At 40.5% G+C, this 24,592-nt stretch overlaps 1 protein-coding gene across 2 annotated transcripts in view; it reads right to left on the reverse strand.

Moving 5' to 3' along the window:
- The window catches only part of EIF2AK4 (eukaryotic translation initiation factor 2 alpha kinase 4), a 107,013-nt gene that overhangs the window by 48,538 nt on the left and 33,883 nt on the right, over positions 1-24,592 (reverse strand). For both annotated transcript variants that reach the window (XM_061180527.1, XM_061180528.1), the window contains exons 7-13: positions 21,994-22,109; positions 18,706-18,863; positions 17,279-17,814; positions 14,020-14,126; positions 13,253-13,410; positions 2,138-2,571; positions 1,518-1,587 (exon numbers count right to left, since the gene is read on the reverse strand). In XM_061180527.1, the coding sequence (XP_061036510.1) occupies positions 1,518-1,587; positions 2,138-2,571; positions 13,253-13,410; positions 14,020-14,126; positions 17,279-17,814; positions 18,706-18,863; positions 21,994-22,109 (1,579 nt within the window). The remainder of the gene's footprint in view (positions 1-1,517; positions 1,588-2,137; positions 2,572-13,252; positions 13,411-14,019; positions 14,127-17,278; positions 17,815-18,705; positions 18,864-21,993; positions 22,110-24,592) is intronic.

Raw genomic sequence — 24,592 nt, forward strand, 5'->3', positions numbered from 1 at the left:
AAACATTTTTTCAACATTTTATCTTTATTGAAGGAAAAAAACTGCTCTGGAAACAACCAAATTCTACTCTTTTTTTTGGCCACACAGCGCGGCTTGTGGGATCTTAGTTCCCCGAACAGGGATTGAACCCGGGCCCTCCGTAGTGGAACCTCGGAGTCCTAACCACTGGACAGCCAAGGAATTCCCTCAATTCTACTCTTGAATCATTTATTTATTCTGGGGATTATCTGTACAAGATTGTTAATCTCTTAGAGGCTTCTACCATCAATTAGAATGTCCATGGGATAGCTCCCTTAATTGAGAAAAACCAGAATTGTAAATTTGGTGCCCCCATAATAATTATATGCATAACTAATGCTAAAACCAAAGCAGTTGGTTTAGACTACTTATGCTATTATTCCTTAAACTTCCTCAGGGGTTAAGGGGATTTTAATAGAAGAGGGAAGTACTTTTAAAAAATGCTGGGACTTCCCTGGCAATCCAATGGTTAAGACTCCGTGTTTCCACTGCAGGGGGCACAGATTCGATGTCTGGTTGGGGAACTAAGATCCTGCATACTGCGCAGCGCAGCCAAAAAAAAAAGTGCTGGCTAAAGCATTCAAACCTCATTCAAACCAATTTAACTGCTTATCTAAGAGAGTCTATGTGTAGACTTTTTTTTATCTGCTATGAATGCACCCTGCTTGTAATTATATTTTTATTCCTGGTAATAAAGTCACTGCATCCAATCCCCAGCTGCAGAAGGTTTCTCTAGCATTAACTGACAGCCCTGGAAATTACAAAGTTTCACACTGAACTCCAAGCCATCAGCACTGAGGGGCTCTGCTGGCCTGGATGCAGGAAGATACAGAATTGAGTGGGGTCCAAGGCTTAGAGCAGTGTTTCTCAAATCTTTCAGACCATGTTGTATTTTATATTACACCTAATACATATACTCATAAGAGACAAGTTCTACGAACAGAGTTTACCTTTACTAGTGTGATACATTTTGGTATTCTTTACTCTTTTCTACAGCATTAAAAATAAAATGAAGCTGGTTGTAACCCTTGAAACTGATTTCATAACCCATTACAGGATCATAACCCACAGTGTTAAAACACTGTTCCAGAGGATGGTTTATGAGAGTAAGTCATCAAGATTAATTGATGTGAGAAAGACCTACATAACTCCACAATTAGGTTGTTTAGTTACTCAATTAATTTGCATTCAACCCTCATCCCCAACCACATAATGTTTCCTAAAATCCTCTAGGAAGTGGTTTTCACTAAAAGCAAAACAAAACAAAAAAACCCAGCATGTCAATTTATTCTTCTCTTTTTATTATGTGGATAAATTAAGACCTATAAGTAACCATATGAGTAGCATATTTTAAAAAATCATGTTTTAAAATCATGTTTCTATATCTGCATATTAGATTAAGGCTTTACTATTTTACCTGAGGTTTATAACATCAAACATTTGCTTAGGTACCCATCCCATGATGAATAAAAAGGTGTAACTTCTATTTATATATTTACCTGATTCTGACTTTTACTGTTCTCATCTTCATTGTCAAAGATGATATCACTGTCAGAATCTGAAGCAGGTCTTAAAAAGAGAAATAGAGAAAGACTAAAGAAACCAAATTCCTGTTATAATTCAATAGCTCAGAGTTATGATAAACTGTATCCAAATGGATACAATGAAACAAAACCATGAATGTAAATGACCAGGGTGGATTCTGAGATGCGTTAAACTTTAAACTTTATTTTAGGATCATAATTATTGGTTTGGTAACCCTTTTTAGAACTGCAGTAGGTCCTATGTCAAGACTCCAAATTAGTTCCTTTATGTTCCACAGAGTCGGAAGCCCTTATCTAAAAAGAATGCTCTTTTAAAAATCCTATTAAATGTATTAAGAGGAGGGACTGGAAAAAGTTTCTATTTTTCCTTCCTCCAGGGCTTGGATTTTGGAGATCTCTTGAAGATATCAAAGGGAAAAAACTCTTGGACTGAATGAATTTGGTTACTCTCTAAAAATGAGTTGCATATACATGTATTTCATCATGGTCCACAGGACTGGATTTCTAACCAAGTCCCTCCCCTTCCCCGGCCTGGGCTTGGCGGGGACGAGCCAGCAGCGCCCGGGAACTCTTACAGGAAGGACTGTGAGAAGACGCCGTCGTGTTCCTCGTCGTCATCCTCGTCGCTGCTGGAGTCCGGGCCGGCGGCGGGGAAGCGGGCGCTGGCCGAGCGCTCACCCGATGTGCTCCACTCCACCGAGCTGCTGAGGATGGGCGGCGGCGCGGCCGCCTCCACGCTGCCCGGGCCGTCCGTGTCGCTATCGCTGACGGGCGGCCGGGGCAAGGCTCGCCAGTCCAGGGCCTGGGGCCCCGCGTCCGGGGGCGGCGTCGTGGGGCCCGCCGGCCGCTCGTGCCTCTCGATCCAGGCGTTGTAGTAGCGCACGATGTTCTCGTGGTGCAGGCGCGACAGCAGCGTCACCTCGCCCTTGATCCTGCGGAAGTGCCTGCTGGCCGGGTTGATGGGGATGCGCTTCACCGCGTAGCAGCAGCCGTCCAGCTTGTTCTGCACCTGCCGCGAGAAAGGAGAGGGGTCCGGCAGGTCAGCCACTCCAAACCCTGTACCGACTGGCATTCCTACTGTGTCAGCCCATCCCCTCCCAAGGAGAACCCCGAGTTCTGAGTCAGAACCCACAGCTACAGTCGAGGACCACGTGTCTGAAGTTCTTAAGGTGAAGAAAGTCGTGACTGCCAAAAACAGAAAACATTTCACCCCAAGCTAAATGTATAGAGCCTGCTAAGAGACTCTGGGGAAAACATAATCTCCATTTTAATCATTCATTTTATTGACAATTACATCCCTGCTTTTCCAATATCACATCTGCTATCTACATTTCCAAGTAAACCTTGTTGCTTTTTTAACCTTGTTTTTAAAAAATTACTTTCCAAACTCAGTGTAAATTTTTAGAAGGTGATTTTAGTTTCTCTCCACTTGTTTTTTTTAAACTTAAAGTCACTAAACATAAACTAAGCAACAGTTTTAACAGACCTGCATGCAAATTCTAATTCTCAACTTACAAAGAACTTGGGCAAATGACTTAATTTCCTTGAAACTCGATTTTTTAATCTATAAAATGGCATTTATGCCACTTCCCTTACCTCAAAGGTGACTGTGAGGATTAAATGAAATGATGTGAGTAAAGCACCTGTATCAAGGTGTCACAGAGAAAGGTGTTCAGTAAATAAAAGGGATTGGCATTAACACAATTACTGCCCATCGATTTTATTACTAAGATTGAAGATTTACAATTGATGTTATGTAAGGAAACTAGAACAATACAATTAAGAATAAAAGAAAAACACAAGAAAAATACAAGAAAATGTTTCAAAGGCCAAATCTCCATATCTTACATAGAGGCATCCTTATCCCAGGCAGTCTTGCTATGCAATTGGGTTGACTGAAGTATTTTTTATAAAACTTTGTTTTATGAACCTTCCAGTCCCAACCATGCAGGGCAACTGAAGTGACGGAAACTAACAACTTGCCCATCGCAGAGGGAGAAACTAGTTGGTTACAAAAGAGAGCATCATTCTCTTATTTGGCTCATAGGCTTCTATGCCAAAAACTACTTTTAGGAATGAGAAAGGAATACTATAAGAATGAGTTTCAGATTTTCTTTTTGGGGGTACAGAAATAGTGGTACAAAGTACGTTTTTGAGTAAAACAGGTGTCAGTCTGAATGCTGGTTGAAATGTCTTAGTGATGTATGTGACCTCAGGCAAATGACATAACTTCTCTGAGCATCAGTTCCCTCTCCTGCGAAATGGGATAATACCTATTTCATAAGAATGTTGTGAGATTAAAAGACAAGGTTCATGAGCCACTTGGCACACAGCCTCAACTAGGAAATGTGCTCCAAAAAAATGACAGCGCTGTGTTCTTTTACTGCCACGTTAATAGAGTGGAGGACTGTGGGAAGTTTTGGCACTGTCTTTCAACCTCATGTCTCAGTACATATCACATACGCTATTGTAACCAAGCAGGACCCTATGGGGCCTTCCCGGGACAAATCACCCACCATGTCCTCTGCCTGTGTCTTGTTTGTAGAAAAGCTTTAGTCTCCCAGGCCTCCCGAGTCATAAAAGGCTGCTCAATAATGACTGAAAGAATGTGAACATGTAGTGACAAAAAAATAGCAGTTGGGCCAGGAGAATTGGTAACAATTTAAAAAGTGAATCAGCCATACAACAGTCACAGAATCTTTAGTTTTTTCCTGAAGGACATAGATAACATGTCTGATGCACATTCCTGAGTTGTTTTACAGATACTAAAACTAAAACCTCCACCAGATAGAAGAATCTAACTGCATGATGAGCATAAGCATGTAGCCCCCAGACCAGCTGGAACCCAAGGACTGATGATGTTAACCCCTGTGACACCACCCTCTTACCTCACTGTCACCCAATCAGAGAATGGTACATGAGCTGATCATGCATCCTGCAACTCTCTCCCTCGCCTTGCCTTTAAAAATGCTTCCCTGGAATCCACTGGGGAGTTTGAGTCTCTTGGTTATTAGCTGCCCTTACTCCTTGCTTGGTGCCTGCAATAAATGCTGCACTTTCCTCTACCAAATCCTAGTGTCAGTAAGTTGGCTTTACTGTGAGTGGGTGAGCTGACCCAATTTTGGTTTGGTAACACTATGTGTCACTGACTGGGGTGTGGGGCTTGCTACACTAGAACTCCTAGGAATTCATTTATTAAAATGCAAAGGTGCATTAACAGTAATGGGTCCAATTGCTAATGAAATTCCAGATCTCTGAGGAGATGGCCCTACCTTAACCTGAAAATAGATATGGGGTGTGAGGGCTGTTGGGTTCTTATAGGGAGAAACCACAGGAAAAACATGGGGGATTAAGTTACTAAGATGTTTTTGTTATATGAGCTTACTAATCATTTTTAAGTAATTGTAAGGAAATGAAGTTTGATCATGTTTGGAATTCAAGAATCTAAAATATAAAGAAGTTAAAGGAGTTGATCAAAATTACAGTGTGAGTTAAAGGGATAATATAAACTTCAATCATCCACTCCTCTTAAAGATAACCATGATTACCTAATCAGGATATCTGTCTGCCCAAAGTAGAACTATTTAATCACCTAAACGTAATATCTATACTTTCAAGAAGAAAGTTGAAAATTTCCCATGATATTACGACTTTCTTTTGGAAAACCTGCTTAAGTTTGTCTTTCTGTAGAAAAACTAATGTAATTCTTTTTTCAGTGTAAAAGGGCTTCCACAGTGATACAGGTAATGCTTCCTAATAATACTCTCAGAATCCTAAACAGACTCATGCCCTATTGATGGTGGGCTACCGTCTTATGGGTAAGATGACATATCTCATATGGATTTGATAACAGTAATCTGGGACTCTTAAAATCAAACAAAATACTTAAATTACACAAAAAGAGTTGAAAACTCTCTCTTAAGGGGCAGATGATAATAAAAGTTGCCCAAATAGCCTGGAATAAGGAAGGGAAGACCTAACAGCAGCACACCTTAATAATGCATCACAGAGGAGCTTCAAGATGGCAGAAGAGTAAGACGTGGAGATCACCTTCCTCCCCACAAATACATCAGAAATACATCTACATGTGGAACAACTCCTACAGAACACCTACTGAATGCTGGCAGAAGACCTCAGACCTCCCAAAAGGCAAGAAACTCCCCACGTACCTGGGTAGGGCAAAAGAAAAAAGAAAAAACAGAGACAAAAGTATAGGGACGGGACCTGCACCAGTGGGAGGGAGCTGTGAAGGAGGAAAGGTTTCCACACACTAGGAAGCCCCTTCGCGGGCAGAGACTGTGGGTGGCGGAGGGGAGAAGCTTCGGAGCCACGGAGGAGAGCACAGCAACAGGGGTGCAGAGGGCAAAGAGGAGAGATTCCCGCACGGAGGATGGGTGCCGACCAGCACTCACCATCCCGAGAGGCTTGTCTGCTCACCCACTGGGGCGGGTGGGGGCTGGGAGCTGAGGCTCGGGCTTTGTTCGGATCCCAGGGAGAGGACTGGGGTTGGCTGCGTGAACACAGCCTGAAGGGGGCTAGTGCACCACAGCTAGCCGGGAGGGAGTCCAGGAAAAAGTCTGGAGCTGTGGAAGAGGCAAGAGACTTTTTCTTGCCTCTGTTTCCTGGTACGCAAGGAGAAGGGATTCAGAGCACTGCTTAAAGGAGCTCCAGAGACGGGCGCGAGCCGCGGCTATCAGCGTGGACCCCAGAGACGGGCATGAGATGCTAAGGCTGCTGCTGCTGCCACCAAGAAGCCTGTGTGCAAGCACAGGTCACTATCTACAACTCCCCTTCCGGGAGCCTGTGCAGCCCGCCACTGCCAGGGTCCTGTGATCCAGGGCCAACTTCCCTGGGAGAACACATGGTGCGCCTCAGGCTGGTGCAATATCATACTGGCCTCTGCTGACGCAGGCTCACCCCGCACTCCATAACCCTCCCTCCCCCCGGCCTGAGTGAGCCAGAGCCCCCAAATCAGCTGCTCCTTTAACCCCGTCCTGTCTGAGTGAAGAACAGACGCCCTCAGGCGACCTACCCACACAGGCGGGGCCAAATCCAAAGCTGAACCCCAGGAGCTGTGCGAACAAGGAAGAGAAAGGGAAATCTCTCCCAGCAGCCTCAGGAGCAGCGGAGTAAATCCTCACAATCAACTTGATGTACCCTGCATCTGTGGAATACCTGAATAGACAACGAATCATCCCAAATTGAGGAGGTGGACTTTGGGAGCAATGATATATATATCTTTTTCCCGTTTTCTCTTTTTGTGAGTGTGTATGTGTATGCGTCTGTGTATGATTTTGTCTGTATAGCTTTGCTTTTACCATTTGTCCTAGGGTTCAATCTGTCCTTTGTTTTTTTTTTTTTTTTTTTCAGTATAGTTTTTAGTGCTTGTTATCATTGGTGGATTTGTTTTGTGGTTTGGTTGCTCTCTTCTTTCTTTCTTTTTTGTTTCGTATTACTTAAAAAGATTTTTTTTAAATAATTATTTTTTATTTTAATAACTTTTTAATTTAATTTAATTTAATTTTATTTTATCTTCCTCTTTCTTTCTTTCTTTTTTTTCCTCCCTTTTATTCTGAGCCGGGTGGATGACAGGCTCTTGGTGCTCCAGCCAGGCGTCAGGGCTGTGCCTCTGAGGTGGGAGAGCCAAGTTCAGGACACTGGTCCACAAGAGACCTCCCAGCTCCACGTAATACCAAACGGCAAAAATCTCTCAGAGATCTCCATCTCAACATCAAGACCCAGCTTCACACAATGACGAGCAAGCTTCAGCGCTGGACACCCCATGCCAAACAACTAGCAACAGAGGAACACAACCCCACCCATTAGCAGAGAAGCTGCCTAAAATCATAATAAGGCCACACACACCCCAAAACACACCACCAGATGTGGACCTGCCCACCAGAAAGACAAGATCCAGCCTCATCCACCAGAACACAGGCACTAGTCCCCTCCACCAGGAAGCCTACACAACACACTGAACCAACCTTAATCACTGGGGACAGACACCAAAAACAATGGGAACTACGAACCTGCAGCCTGCAAAAAGAAGACCCCAAACACAGTAAGTTAAGCAAAATGAGAAGACAGTGAAACACACAGAAGATGAAGGAGGAAGGTAAAAACCCACCAGACCTAACAAATGAAGAGGAAATAGGCAGTCTACCTGAAAAAGAATTCAGAATAATGATAGTAAAGATGATCCAAAATCTTGGAAATAGAATGGAGAAAATACAAGAAAGGTTTAACAAGGACCTAGAAGAACTAAAGAGCAAACAAACAGTGATGAACAACACAATAAATGAAATTAAAAATTCTCTAGAAGGGATCAATAGCAGAATAACTGAGGCAGAAGAACGGATAAGTGACCTGGAAGATAAAATAGTGGAAATAACTACTGCAGAGCAGAATAAAGAAAAAAGAATGAAAAGAATTGAGGACAGTCTCAGAGACCTCTGGGACAATATTAAATGCACCAACATTCGAATTATAGGGGTCCCAGAAGAAGAGAAAAAGAAAGGGACTGAGAAAATATTTGAAGAGATTATAGTTGAAAACTTCCCTAATATGGGAAAGGAAATAGTTAAGTCCAGGAAGCACAGAGAGTCCCATACAGGATAAGTCCAAGGAGAAACAAGCAAAGACACATATTAATCAAACTATAAAAAATTAAATACACAGAAAAAATATTAAAAGCAGCAAGGGAAAAACAACAAATAACATATAAGGGAATTCCCATAAGGTCAACAGCTGATCTTTCAGCAGAAACTCTGCAAGCCAGAAGGGAGTGGCAGGACATATTTAAAGTGATGGGGAAAAACCTACAACCAAGATTACTCTACCCAGCAAGGATCTCATTCAGATTTGACAGAGAAATTAAAACCTTTACAGACAAGCAAAAGCTAAGAGAATTTGGCACCACCAAACCGGCTTTACAACAAATGCTAAAGGAACTTCTCTAGGCAGGAAACACAAGAGAAGGAAAAGACCTACAATAACAAACCCAAAACAATTAAGAAAATGGAAATAGGAACATACATATCGATAATTACCTTAAATGTAAATGGGTTAAATGCTCCAACCAAAAGACACAGACTGGCTGAATGGATACAAAAACAAGACCCGTATATATGCTGTCTACAAGAGACCCACTTCAGACCTAGGGACACATACAGACTGAAAGTGAGGGGATGGAAAAAGATATTCCATGCAAATGGAAATCAAAAGAAAGCTGGAGTAGCAATTCTCATATCAGACAAAACAGACTTTAAAATAAAGACTATTACAAGAGACAAAGAAGGACACTACATAATGATCAAGGGATTGATTCAAGAAGAAGATATAACAATTGTAAATATTTATGCACCCAACATAGGAGCACCTCAATACATAAGGCAAATACTAACAGCCATAAAAGGGGAAATCGACAGCAACACAATCATAGTAGGGGACTTTAACACCCCACTTTCACCAATGGACAAATCATCCAAAATGAAAATAAATAAGGAAACACAAGCTTTAAATGATACGTTAAACAAGATGGACTTAATTGATATTTATAGGACATTCCACCCAAAAACAACAGAATACACATTTTTCTCAAGTGCTCATGGAACATTCTCCAGGATAGATCATATCGTGGGTCACAAATCAAGCCTTGGTAAATTTAAGAAAATTGAAATCGTATCAAGTATCTTTTCCAACCACAATGCTATGAGACTAGATATCAATTACAGGAAAAGATCTGTAAAAAATACAAACACATGGAGGCTACACAATACACTACTTAATAACGAAGTGATCACTGAAGAAATCAAAGGGGAAATCAAAAAATACCTAGAAACAAATGACAATGGAGACACGACAACCCAAAACCTATGGGATGCAGCAAAACCAGTTCTAAGAGGGAAGTTTATAGCAATACAAGCCTACCTCAAGAAACAGGAAACATCTCGAATAAACAACCTAACCTTGCACCTAAAGCAATTAGAGAAAGAAGAACAAAAAAACCCCAAAGTTAGCAGAAGGAAAGAAATCATAAAGATCAGATCAGAAATAAATGAAAAAGAAATGAAGGAAACAATAGCAAAGATCAATAAAACTAAAAGCTGGTTCTTTGAGACGATAAACAAAATTGATAAACCATTAGCCAGACTCATCAAGAAAAAAAGGGAGAAGACTCAAATCAATAGAATTAGAAATGAAAAAGGAGAAGTAACAACTGACACTGTAGAAATACAAACAATCATGAGAGATTACTACAAGCAACTCTATGCCAATAAAATGGACAACCTGGAAGAAATGGACAAATTCTTAGAAATGCACAACCTGCCGAGACTGAACCAGGAAGAAATAGAAAATATGAACAGACCAATCACAAGCACTGAAATTGAAACTGTGATTCAAAATCTTCCAACACACAAAAGCCCAGGACCAGATGGCTTCACAGGCGAATTCTATCAAACATTTAGAGAAGAGCTAACACCTATCCTTCTCAAACTCTTCCAAAATATTGCAGAGGGAGGAACACTCCCCAACTCATTCTACGAGGCCACCATCACCCTGATACCAGAAACAGACAAAGATGTCACAAGGAAAGAAAACTACGGGCCAATATCACTGATGAACATAGATGCAAAAATCCTCAACAAAATACTAGCAAACAGAATCCAACAGCACATTAAAAGGATCATACACCATGGTCAAGTGGGATTTATCCCAGGAATGTAAGGATTCTTCAGTATACGCAAATCAATCAATGTGATACACCGTGTTAACAAATTGAAGGAGAAAAACCATATGATCATCTCAATAGACAGAGAAAGCTTTCGACAAAATTCAACACCCATTTTTGATAAAAACCCTCCAGAAAGTAGGCATAAAGGGAACTTACCTCAACATAATAAAGGCCATATATGACAAACCCACAGCCAACATTGTCCTCAATGGTGAAAAAGTGAAACCATTTCCACTAAGATCAGGAACAAGACAAGGTTGCCCACTCTCACCACTATTATTCAACATAGTTTTTGAAGTTTTAGGCACGGCGATCAGAGAAGAAAAAGAAATAAAAGGAATCCAAAACAGAAAAGAAGATGACATGATACTATACATAGAGAATCCTAAAGATGCTACCAGAAAACTACTAGAGCTAATCAATGAATTTGGTAAAGTAGCAGGATACAAAATTAATGCACAGAAATCTCTTGCATTCCTATACACTAATGATGAAAAATCTCAAAGTGAAATTAAGAAAACACTCTCATTTACCACTGCAACAAAATAAAATATCTAGGAATAAACCTACCTAAGGAGACAAAAGACCTGTATGCAGAAAATTATAAGACATTGATGAAAGAAATTAAAGATGATACAAAAAGATGGAGAGATATACCATGTTCTTGGATTGGAAGAATCAACAGTGTGAAAATGACTATACTACCCAAAGCAATCTACAGATTCAATGCAATCCCTATCAAAGTACCACTGGCATTTTCACAGAACTAGAACAAAAAATTTCACAATTTGTATGGAAACACAAAAGACCCCGAATAGCCAAAGCAATCTTGAGAAAGAAAAACGGAGCTGGAGGAATCAGGCTCCTGGACTTCAGACTATACTACAAAGCTACAGTAATCAAGACAGTATGGTACTGGCACAAAAACAGAAATATAGATCAATGGAACAGGATAGAAAGCTCAGAGATAAACCCACGCACATATGGTCGCCTTATCTTTGATAAAGGAGGCAAGAATATACAGTGGAGAAAAGACAGCCTCTTCAATAAGTGGTGCTGGGAAAAATGGACAGCTACATGTAAAAGAATGAAATTAGAACACTCCCTAACCGCATACACAAAAATAAACTCAAAATGGATTAAAGACCTAAATGTAAGGTCAGACACTATCAAACTCTTAGAGGAAAACATAGGCAGAACACTCTATGACATAAATCACAGCAAGATCCTTTTTGACCCACCTCCTAGAGAAATGGAAATAAAAACACAAATAAACAAATGGGACCTAATGAAACTTAAAAGCTTTTGCACAACAAAGGAAACCATAAACAAGACGAAAAGACAACCCTCAGAATGGGAGAAAATATTTGCAAATGAAGCAACTGACAAAGGATTAATCTCCAAAATTTACAAGCAGTTCATGCAGCTCAATGTCAAAAAAACAAACAACCCAATCCAAAAATGGGCAGAAGACCTAAATAGACATTTCTCCAAAGAAGATATACAGATTGCCAACAAACACATGAAAGAATGCTCAACATCATTAATCATTAGAGAAATGCAAATCAAAACTACAATGAGATATCATCTCACACCGGTCAGAATGGCCATCATCAAAAAATCTACAAACAATAAATGCTGGAGAGGGTGTGGAGAAAAGGGAACCCTCTTGCACTGTTGGTGGGAATGTAAATTGATACAGCCACTATGGAGAACAGTATGGAGGTTCCTTAAAAAACTAAAAATAGAACTACCATATGACCCAGCAATCCCACTACTGGGCATATACCCTGAGAAAACTATAATTCAAAAAGAGTCATGTACCACAATGTTCACTGCAGCTCTATTTACAATAGCCAGGACATGGAAGCAACCTAAGTGCCCATCAACAGATGAATGGATAAAGAAGATGTGGCACATATATAAATGGAATATTACTCAGCCATAAAAAGAAATGAAATTGAGTTATTTGTAGTGAGGTGGTGGACCTAGAGTCTGTCATACAGAGTGAAGTAAGTCAGAAAGATAAAAACAAATACCGTATGCTAACACATATACATGGAATCTAAAAAACAAAAAAAAAAATGGTCATAAAGAACCTAGGGGCAAGATGGGAATAAAGACGCAGACCTACTAGAGAACGGACTTGAGGATATGGGGAGGGGGAAGGGTAAGATGGGACAAAGTGAGAGAGTGGCATGGACATATATACACTACCAAATGTAAAATAGATAGCTAGTGGGAAGCAGCCGCATAGCACAGGGAGATCAGCTCGGTGCTTTGTGACCACCTAGAGGGGTGGGATAGAGAGAGTGGGAGGGAGGGAGATGCAAGAGGGAAGAGATATGGGGATATATGTATATGTATAACTGATTCACTCTGTTATAAAGCAGAAACTAACACACCATTGTAAAGCAATTATACTCCAATAAAGATGTTAAAAAAAAAAGTTTAAAAAAAATCCTTACAAAGAAACAAACAACAACAAAATAACGCATCACTAGTTTTCCATCTCAGTAATAGCTGGAAAATAAAAGCCATCAAGACCATCTGGGGCCATTTCCCGTTTGAATTCCATCTCAATTCTAACCCTGTAACCCTCTTAGCTACAGCAACTCTAAAAGCAAATGGGAGAAAAAGAGAACAATTTTCTTTCTAAACCAAAGCACACAAAAACGTTCTTCATGCAGAGGTCTTGACTCAACTTGAAGTGCAGTTATAATCATGTGGTTTTCACGTTAACGCACTACATCAAGCAAAGGAAGAGCAATGATGTGTTCTCAATGTGTCTAGTGTAACTTTAAATAAAGCCTTTAACTCCACGAAGGGGAAGATGATTATTGTTTCAAATGGTCATATTCACTTCCTTCCCTACTCTCAAAATAGAAGTCCTTAAGTATGCAGAAATGGAACAGGGAAAGAGCTTTAAAAGGGACTGGGGACAACTCTATCGCACCTTGATGACAGCTCCAAAAGCTCCTTTGCCGAGAAGCTGTAATTCTTCAAACTCAATGAAGTAGCGGGAAAACTGTCTCTGGGTCTCACTGAAGAATGCAGCACTGGGTAGCTGGTTGCTAGGAATAACAGTCTCCACGTAATCTTGTCCTCCAGAATCTGAGATAAAACAAAAGGTAAGAGGCAACTGAGGCTTTAAAAACAGAGGAAGAGCTGCAACATCCAACGACAATGCAAGCACGGAAGGAAAGGGCCCCAACCAAGGAGTTTTAAAAAGTACCTTTTACCTGGCAGACCCTTTAATACTTTCCTCACCTTGTCCTCCTTAAAGTAGGTAGAAATATACAGTTAGCCCAAGTTTACAGGTAGGGGTAACTGAGAGTAAACAAATGATCGAACGACAGAGCCAGAAGCCAAACCCAGGTCTCTTGATCATCCCAGTCTCTGTTGAGGCTCCTGCATCTGCTACTTGAGTAACAGCAGGGAAATCTAGTTCCAAGGCAGTAATAAGGGTGACATGATGAGCCGGGTTACCCCACACTAAGAGGCTCCACCACCAGACACTCCATCAGAAGAGGCGGGAAAAACCAGGATGGCAAAACACCTCCACGTAGACAGGACACACTGAATGAATGGATTTATGTATAGCTTAGCATAAAACAGATAAAATAAATGACCCATGCAGTCCTTTCCAGTCTTAGGTTTATGTATACCTTCAAAATAATTTACGTTAAATAGGCTATCAGAAAAGAGCAGTAACAGACTCACCTTCGGGACTTTGCTCCAGTAAAGGTATTTTTGGCTGAGGATTTATAAAGCTGTGTTTTAACAACTGCTGAGGACTCCATCTTTCCTTGTCATCTAAGCAGACACACCTCAGTGAGAGGAAAAAAGAATCTCAGTGATGCACAAAATAAATGCTAAACTAATTAATCCAAGGCTTTTAACTATGGGTTTATTTTTAAAAAATACACATTAGAGAATTCATGTTACTATGGGCCAAAATGTGCTCATAAGTGAATTTAATTTAATAAACATGCTTGCAGGATTTACATGCTGAGCACCAGGCTGCATATAAGTGGGGGAATTAAAAAAAAAAAAGTACAGTCTCTAGAGGCAAGAAGACTGATGCTCATGGAACAATATATTTTTTTTTTTATTTTTTTATTTTTTTTGGAACAATATTTTTTAAAGTCTAGGATAAGATAGCACAAGTAGGTCATGAATTTTCACTCCCACTAACAGCTTAATGAATTGCCATGCTAAGCTAAGCATTTCTGGGGAACAGTCATAAATAAAAGTTCCCAAAGGAAAAGCAAATCAGATAGCTGATGCAGGGCTGGGGCCCAATATGATAAACTTTAGATGAAGCCTGTTCATCACAGTTTGAAGTACATTGGTAACAATTAAGAACAACCTTTTAAAAGCCCCACATTTTATCACCTAGTTTCTTTTAATTATCATTCCTTGAGCCTACTAACTTTCTGTTTAATCTTCTAACAAACAATTTGTTTAATGAATGAAAACAAGCCATACCTTTAACCCAGTGTTTTTCAAAGTGGGGTCGCAGACCAGCAGCATCAGTTATCACCTGAGAATTTGTTAGAAATACAAATTCTCCACCCCAGTCCTAGTAAATCAGCAACTCTGGGGTTTTTTGCAGTAATCTGTGCTTTAACAAGCTCTCCAGGTGGTTTCAATACACAAGAAAGTCTGAGAATCACTGTTCTAACTAATCTAATAAGCTGGTTGGCTTTCGTAACAATGACCCAAGTAGCACCTGACCCTAATTATAAAAAAGTATTTAAAACAATCAACCATCACTGTGAATTATGGACTTAAATCTACACCTATAAATTGGTGACAGCAACTATCATAAAGGGTAACATTTAATTTTTTCATGTCACAGCACTAAAAAGTAAAGCACTCCTAATTTCATACTTGGAGAGGGCAAGACTGCAATAAAAGCATTTGTATAAGATACTGTATTTTCCCCTAAATTGAAAATTAATTTTTATTTATTTATTTTAACATCTTTATTGGAGTATAATTGCTTTACAATGGTGTGTTAGTTTCTGCTTTATAACAAAGTGAATCAGCTATACATATACATATATCCCCATATCTCCTCCCTCTTGCGTCTCCCTCCCACCCTCCCTATCACACCCCTCTAGGTGGTCACAAACCACCGAGCTGATCTCCCTGTGCTATGCCTTTTTGGCTTTTAATGGAGGCTTCACTACAAAGGCATGATTGATTAACTCACTGGCCACTGGTGATCATTCAATCTCCAGCCCCTCCCCTCTCCACAGAGGCTGGGGGTGGGACTGACAGTTCCAAACCCCTAAATCATGTGGTTGGTTCTCTTGGCAACCAGCCCCGCCCTTAGGTACTTTCCAAAGCCACCCCATTAACATAACAAGAGACAACTTTGCTGTTATCTCCATTTTTCAGAGGAGGAAACTCAGGGTAGGGAGTTTAAGTCACTCGCCAGAAGGGATAAAGGTGGGATATGAACCCAGCTGTTTGGCTCCGAGTCTGGGCTCTTTTCCATCACAGAGACTGATGTGAAACAAACCTTTCTCCAAAGGATGTTCACCAATAAGTAAAAATATAACTACAAATGAAATGCTGCTATACTTGTCTGGGAATGATTTTTTTTTCCTTTGTTAACTGGGGCTGGACAGCAAAGGTAGTAAAACAATACTGTACAGCTGCTTCTAAACCAAGCACAGTCTATCAAACCACTCTATGAAGAGAGAAATATGCGAATCAATCTAAAGGCAACCATATTATTAACAGAATAAAAAATAGTGCTGATCTCAAGTTCAAAACTGACAGAGCAGGCTTCCCTGGTGGCACAGTGGTTAAGAATCCGCCTGTCAATGCAGGGGACACAGGTTCAAGCCCTGGTCCAGGAAGGTCCCACATGCCGTGGAGCAACTAAGCCCATGTGGCACAACTACTGAGCCCACGTGCCACAACTACTGAAGCCCGCGTGCCTAGAGCCCGTGCTCCACAACAAGAGAAGCCACCGCAATGAGAAGCCTGCGCACCGCAACGAAGAGTAGCCCCCACTCGCCGCAACCAGAGAAAAGCCCGTGCGCAGCAACAAAGACCCAACGCAGCCAAAAATAAATGAATAAATAAATAATAAAATAAATAAATTAAAAAAAAACCTGACAGCACAGAGCTATTCTCTAAGAGGAAAACTAGGAAAGTTTTACCTACTGAGTCCTTCCTTTTACTGTTAAATGTGAAGAGATAGGTTCTACTTAAAGTTTGCAGTGTTGTTTGTGAAAATACATAATGCTACTGCTAACCTTTACTAAGTTATTCTTGACCAATGAGGAAGGGCAGAAAGCTAAAGGTGACATTTTGAAGAATGAAATCAGGGAATTCCCTGGCAGTCCATTGGTTAGGACTCCGCACTTCTACTGCTGAGAGCCCGGGTTCAATCCCTGGTTGGGGAACTAAGATCCCACAAGCCAGGGGTCCCTAACCCCCGGTACCCATCCGTGGCCTGTTAGGAACTGGGCTGCACAGCAGGAGATGAACAGAGGGCGAGCAAGCGAAGCTTCATCTTCATTTACAGCCGCTCCCTACTGCTCACATTAATGCCCCTTAAGCTGTTTTCTAAATGGGAGGCCTTGTCTTTGACCCCTTAGGAACCAGCAGCAAAGGTGGACAGAGAGGTATTCCATTTGGAATACCTGGGGCATTTCTCCTCCTAGCAATCCCTACTGACTTCCTAGGGTATAACAGGCAGTCCCCAAAAAGTAGTTTGAAAATCTATTATTAAGAGCCCAGGTGAATTTAGAAGAATGTAGGAGTTACGGGAATGATAAATATAAGTGAGAAAACAGAACATATGTGGGTGGAAAAGGATTGGGAGAACAAAGAATTAACTCTAATCCTGTTCTTCACCCTTCAGCTTATACACATGACTTAGATATTTAGCACATTCAAGCACAACCAAAAGTATAGGAGTAAAGTGCAATTAGAGAGAAATCCCAATGATACTCACTTCTTTAGAAAATCTTGAAAGTCAGCTGGTAAGTCACTAGGGATGGTCACGGGGTACTCTTCACACTCTTGTCCTTGGCTGAGGGAGAGCAGCAGAAGGCCAAAACGCCAAACATCCCCTTTCTTCCCCGTTTTATAAGGTAGGGCACTGTCACTAAAACGAACCCGGGTTTGCTCAAACACGTCCTCCTTGCAAATGTCTGCTAGGCGCTTAGAAATGCTGTAGTCCGTAATCTTGATGGTGCCCTCTGCGTCCACTAAGACATTCGATGCACTCAGAACCTTGTGCACCACGGAATTGCTGTGCAAATAATCAAGGCCTGACAAGAGCTGAGTCGCGTACCTGCGAAGCTGATGCCCGGGGATGGGGCCCGAGTGGCTTAGGTGGGCCAAGAGGGAGACCCCATTAGTGTGCTCCACTAAAATGTCCACCACAATGGAATCGTCTTGCTCTTTGAGATTCATTGCAAAGTAGCGTACTATGTTTGGATGGCTCAATTTTACCAGTGAGTTGAATTCCGTTTCTGCCCCTTGAATCTGGTATGGAAAAAACCAGTAAGATGATAACTGGGTTGGTAGGCATTAACTAATGTTTCACTTTAAAAGTGAAATATTTAATAGAAAATGTACTTTCAAAGGAGAGGAGAAGGAATATGCCCTGAACTGAGTCATCTCCTAAACCACATGGTCAACCTACAAGTTCATAAAGATGGACAAGTTTCAAAAGCAACTTCTTTTGTGATACGCCCACCAGAAAAAAGAAACATTAATTTAAAAATAAGTTTTCCTGATTATAAAGATTCACTGTCAAAACTTTAATAAGTACTAATACAAAAGAAAAACCCCACAATTTATCTATATGGTCACTACCCAAAGACAACTGTTAAGATTGCAGTGTCTTTACTTCCAGTTTTTTTTTTTTTGGGTCATAAATACACATACATTTCCAAACACAACGCTTTACCTACTGTTTTATAACCTTTGTTTATTATGTAACACTGCAATATGCAATATTAAATGTTCTCCTTAAGCTCAGTATTATAAAGAACTATAAAATTCTCCAGTCCCCGAAAATTCAGTTGTGAAGCAGCATTTCAAAAAACTGAGAAAATGCAAATGATTGCAAATAGCACAGTTATGAAGTACTCTTTAATCCCAGTTGGAGAGACAGCTATTAATGGAATAATAAGGGCTGAGAAAGGAGGTTGAGAAGCAGCTGCAAAAGTTTTGACCGTGTTGTGAAAGTTCTGAAAGAGGCAGCAGGGGCTGAGAAAACCTATGGTCTTCCACCATCCCCTCTGGTTAAACAGATCTCATAGCATTTTGGGTCATCTTTGGTGGCCAATCAAATGCAGAGCTATTTTGTTTTGTCATCGCCTTAAGCTTGAGATTAGTCCTTTTGCTCAGTGAGCCATCTTGGATGCCTACCTGCTTTTTGCACTTATCAATCTTCTCTTTTTCTTGACTGGTAAGGAATGGACCCATTTTTTTCTGCCATTGAAGAACCCACTCATACAACAAGACAAAGCTGCCAGTGGCTGTTTCCAAAGCATTGTAAACTAATTTTCCAAGCTGCTCATCACTGCCTGCACATTGAAAGAAAATATAATTAAATCTCACTGGTACATTTTCTGTGGGCATTAAAAAAAAAAAAGAGGGAATAGACAATCATTCGTTCAACAATGGATACCATGTACTAACTATGAAAAATGTGATTTCATGTAATACATGCTCTTTTGTAACCAATTTTTTGTATTTAACAATATACTCTGAACTCTAAAATATTAAATTTTACAAAGGGACAAGATTCAACAGTGAGGTCTTAGTATCGGACTAATGTTTTCTTCTACTGGCCGTTATTCACACTGTTACTTTCATAACCAGTCCACCTCTGATGACCGTGCCTACTGGTGTGGTAGAGTAACCCTCACACAGCTAAATACCAACTAATGTAATAGAAGGAGTTTGGAACTAGGAACACTCCATCAATGCAGATTAGTGTACACAGTGAGAACAGGTTTTAGTAACTTGGAAATTTGAATACATCAATGATTTTCTAAACACAAAATGTGAATATGCTCAGTAAATACAAACTGGCCAATGGCTTCAAGGGAAGGAACCAGTCGTGACAGTTTACATTTGAAGCGCATGAGAGAGACACATTCATTTAGTGATAGGCATATGGTTTCGACCTATACCTGGGAGAGCTAAATTTTTGTAACACCAAAACTTTTCTTACAAAAATCTAAATTTTTATTAAAGACTATAATAGAAAATCACCAAAAAATTGGAAGTGGAGAAAAATATCACCCACAATATCACCATTTTGTTTTACTTCTCTTCTAGCTCCCTCTACCCATTTTTTTTCCTAATTTACCAAATCGTAGCATATATAACAGGGTTTCTCACCCTTGACACTATTGACATTTGGGACCAGATAATCCTTTGTTGAAGGGGGCTGTCTTGTGTACTGTAAGATGTTCAGCAGTATCCCTGGCCTCTATCCACAAGATGCCAGTAGCACCCCTTACCCTAGTCTTAATCATCAAAAATATCTCTAGATGTCACCTAATGTCCCCTAGGGAACAAAATCGCCCCAATTGAGAACCACTGATATTCTTTTCTTTTTCTCGTATTCTTTTTCTCTTACTATACAAATAATATTGATAGTTCTCCATGATGCTACATTATCTTCATAATGAAAAGTGAAGTAACCTGTATACATAAGACAAAGTGGTCTTGGCAAAAATACTTCGGAGAAATGTAGCTGAACTAACTCACCTAGAGAAGCAGTTTTACTTCATAGAAATGCTGACCATTTAAGAGATTTTATTTTAAATGATCTGTTATGCTAGTCATAACTCCTGACATTCTTAGCCAAGGGGAAAAAAAAAACCCTAATGTTTGAAAATGTGTCAATCAAAGGAAGCAACCTGTGGAATGTTGGATCTATGCAGCACACGCTGGAGACACATGATAGTAAACGTTTATGGGACGGAATGTGATGTGATTTACATAAAGCCTAATTAAATTCGTGAATTATATGGCACAATGTCTTGCAATATTTATCTCCCCAACTGGGACTAAGTGGGTATTTCATAATTGCTGGTTGGGTTTTTATTTTGTATTATAGTTCTATCATTGCCACCCTCCTTTTGTCACTTTTGTGTGATGGGGATAATAAAAGGGACAAAAGAACACACTGCAGTGAGGCTGAAGGAAAATGTTACCAAAAGAGCTCAGACTGATACTCTACTATGTGCTAACAATGATCATTTATACAGAAGCCTCTATAATGCTTTAATATATAAGGAATAATATCTAGGGAAGTTCTTGATTCCCTCTAGTTCCAACAGCTTTAAAGCAAATGTTAATTCATTGATCTTTTACAAAAACATTTCTTAGAAAATTAGGACATATTTTAAAAACTAGACCTGTCCTGAGAAAACAAAATAAATAATTTACTTGGTGGTTTTATAAAAAAAAAGTTCAGGCTGCAAATGTGTCTCCTAATGAGGGTATTAAGTAAGGTGAATCTGTCTAATGAGTACCAGTGAGACTAGGAGACAAAGGTAAGGTAATGAGCAGTTGGATTAATTTGCCTTCCTGATTTCCCCAGATTATTAGTAAAAGTAGTGAGTTTTATGTTGCCAATTCATGAGTCGGAAATGCCTCAGAGTCAAGGACAGTCTCAGGACCAAAGCCAAGCATCTCTATCAAGGTCTTAAACCTGCCCAAACAGTTGCTATGTCTGAACAGGGCAGGCTCTGCGTATGTGCAGAATCCTGCATGGTCCAGGCTGCCTCAGTCAGCCCAGGTTGAGTGTCCAGATCACAGACTCTTCAGATGCTTGATTTCTTCTCCCTCCACCTGCTGCCCTCTCCCCGGCAACTCCCCTGTTTATTTATACCTCCTCAAAGAGGAAGGGAAAAGATAACAAAAGAAAGCAAACTTGATATAGGTAATTTAGCTACCTGTTAGCTCTGGTAAGAATACTCATGGGATTGAAAGTTGAACTTAATTGTCAAATTCACCATATGCAAGTGATCCCTACACCAATTAGTGGCTGTATCTGTATGACTGATAAAAGATCATGTAGATTTAGGGCAAAGGAAGTAGATACTGAAAACTTGATTTTAATATAAACAATTCAAATAGCAAATTGCTGAATGAGATTCACTCCATATAGCCACCTGCTAAATAAGATGGCTAAACTGCTAAATAAAACACATAGAAAATAAAGTGGTTTTCCTGGTCTAGTACAGTATGCCAAGCAGGAAAACGCTAAGCAGGTGGACAGCAAATTAAGAAAATGAGACTTGACCATTAAAGATCATAGGCATTAGAACTCATTTTGTTACACATATTTTATCAGCAACAGATGCACAAGATGCAAAATTCTACTGATTCATAATATTTCAACCATTTTGGTTTTGAAAAGCTTGGCTAATTCTAACGACGGCAAATTTTAAATTACCTTTCTGCTAACAATATTGCCAAGAGCCTGGGTTTTTATTTCCATTTTACAGAAGGGGAAACCTGAGTGACTTCTCCTTCTCATTAAACATTAGGAACAGAAGGTAGAATGACTATCAGCTTAAAGAGTCTTCCTTGGACTGCGCTGGTCTAGACGACGCGGCATCTATTCTACCCCATTCCTTCATGATTAACTTTCGTCATTAGAATAATTTAAATGAGTTTAGCTAGTTTACTCACCAATACATTTCCCTTTGTGCACCATGAGCTGATCAGGACTACCCATAGAGAAATACAGGATTTCACAAGAGCCAGGAGAATCTTCACTACTACACACAGAATACTGACGTTCTCGCCTTAAAAATAAATTTGGACAACGATTTTTTTTCTTTAAGATTAACACAGGAAATTCTTGCCCCTCCATTTTTTCCTGCTTGCTAGCCCACTCACTGTCCAACATCTGCCTCTGCTGGGAACTGAGCTGAAGGTGCTAATGGGAAAGCTGTCCAACCCCCCACCCGCCATTGAGTCTTCCCCACACGAACTCTACAAACCCCTGCTCTACACCTGTGCTGCCCAGAATGGTAGCCACTAGCCACATGTGGCTACTTAAATTCAATTCAAACTCAATTAAATGAAAAATTCAGTTCTTCAACTGCAATAGGCACGCTTAAGTACAGGGATACCTCATTTTATTGTACTTGGCTTTACTGAACTTCAAAGATTCTGTGGCTTTTTTTTTTTTTTAGATTGAAGGTTTGCGGCAACCTTGCATTAAGCAAGTCTATCAGCTCCATTTTTCCAACAGCATTTGCTTACTTCATGTCTCTGTGTCACGTTGTGGTAATTCTTGTAATATTTCAAACTTTTTCATTATTATTATATTTGCTTTGGTGATCTGTCATCAGTTACTACTATGACTCACTGAAGGCTCAGATGCTGTTTAGCATCTTTTAGCAATAAAGTATTTTTAAATTAAGGTACGTACGTTGTTTTTAAAAAATATAATGCAATTGCACACTTAATAGACCACAGCATAGTGTAAACATGACTTTTATATGTACTGGGAAACCAAAAATTCATGTGACTTGCTTTATTTATTGTGATACTTTATTGTGGTGGTCTGTTCCCACAACATCTCTGAGGTATGTTTGTACTCAGCCCCAAGTGGCTAGTGGCTACCATATTGGGCAGCATTGACCGAGAACATTTCCATCATCACAGAAGTTCTACAGCAGTGATTTAGCTCTATTCCATATTGACCCCACATCTCGTGTACACACACATCTGGAGAAAGCTGCAAAATGGTGGCTTGGAGCACTACAAATTCCTGATCACCAACTGGGCCCCCCACTATTGAATGCTCATTCATTCTCTTTCTGGTCTCTGCTATTCCCCTTCACAACTTCTTCAAAACACTCAAAGCCCAACCCCTCTTCTTCTCTTTCCCTTTTTCTACTTTCTTTTCTGAGTGGGAAGCAATAGCTGGGAAGCTAGGTTATAATGCAAATATAATGAGTAAATCGGGAGAGCTTTGCAGGGATGAGGCAAGGGAGAGAGCTCTTGATGGTCAGGATTGGACACTTGGAAGAAATGCTTTGATCTCTAGGAAGCAGCCCTCTCACTCTGGGCATGATATTGACCTCCACTTTCACTGAGAACACGAAGAAATGAGCAGTGAAGCCCACACGTTCTGTGGGTCCACCTAGAAAGTTACTTGGCATCTGCCCCATTTTTTCTTTTTCCCAGACTGTGAGGAAGGACAGCTGCCCTGTCCTCAGTTCCATCCCTACAGTCTCCTCTGGGGTCCTGCTCCATCAATTAGTACCTCTCTCCTGTATGTTCAATCTGTTCCTCTATATTGGCTCCTTCCTTACCCTATATATCTTTCCCATGTCCATTCTCCTCTCCCTCAATCCCACGCCCCACCTTGTTTTTCATTTTCAAACTTCTACACTTGCTGTCTCCATGTCTGCCCCTTCTATTTACTCTTCATGGCACTGCGAAGTCAATAAAACTGCCACCTCCCTCCTACCCACTTTCAATCTGATTTTTCCCCTTGGTTCTTTTTTTTTGGTGGTTGGTGGCATAGTCATCCATTCTGTCTCACTAGTCAAAAATGTGCACGTGGGCTTCCCTAGTGGCGCAGTGGTTGAGAATCTGCCTGCCAGTGCAGGGGACACGGGTTCGAGCCCTGGTCTGGGAAGATCCCACATGCCGCGGAGCAACTAAGCCCGTGTGCCACGACTACTGAGCCTGCGCGTCTGGAGCCTGTGCTCCGCAACAAGAGAGGCCGCGATAGTGAGAGGCCCGCGCACCGCGATGAAGAGTGGCCCCCACTTGCCGCAACTAGAGAAAGACCTCGCACAGAAACGAAGACCCAACACAGCCAAATAAATAAATAAATGAGTGAAATTCTTTAAAAAAAAAAAAAAAAAAATGTGCACGTCTCCTTGAGCTCCTAGATCTCCTGCATCTAATTGATCCCCAAGTATCAACCTCTCTTCTCCAATTCCCCTGCCCTGTTCAGGACATCACCAAATTTCTCCTGGATACAAGAAATACCCCATTATTAACTGGTCTCGTCACCTTCAATCCTATATACCTTCCCCCCCAGCACCTGCCCACAATGCTGATAAGACCTGTTATGACTTGAGTCTCTCATACCACATGTGTGTCCACAAATTCCAAATACCAGGGTATGACTAATACACTGTAGCTCTGTTTAAATTTCGACTTCTCAAGTTATTTGTGCAACCCTGGGCATACTGAAATTTATAGAGAAAAGGATAAGAGTGAGGGTTTAAAATGATGTGCTAGACTCATTAACATATAATAA

This window comes from Eubalaena glacialis, chromosome 2 (genome assembly GCF_028564815.1).
Source record: "Eubalaena glacialis isolate mEubGla1 chromosome 2, mEubGla1.1.hap2.+ XY, whole genome shotgun sequence".
NCBI lineage: Eukaryota > Metazoa > Chordata > Mammalia > Artiodactyla > Balaenidae > Eubalaena > Eubalaena glacialis.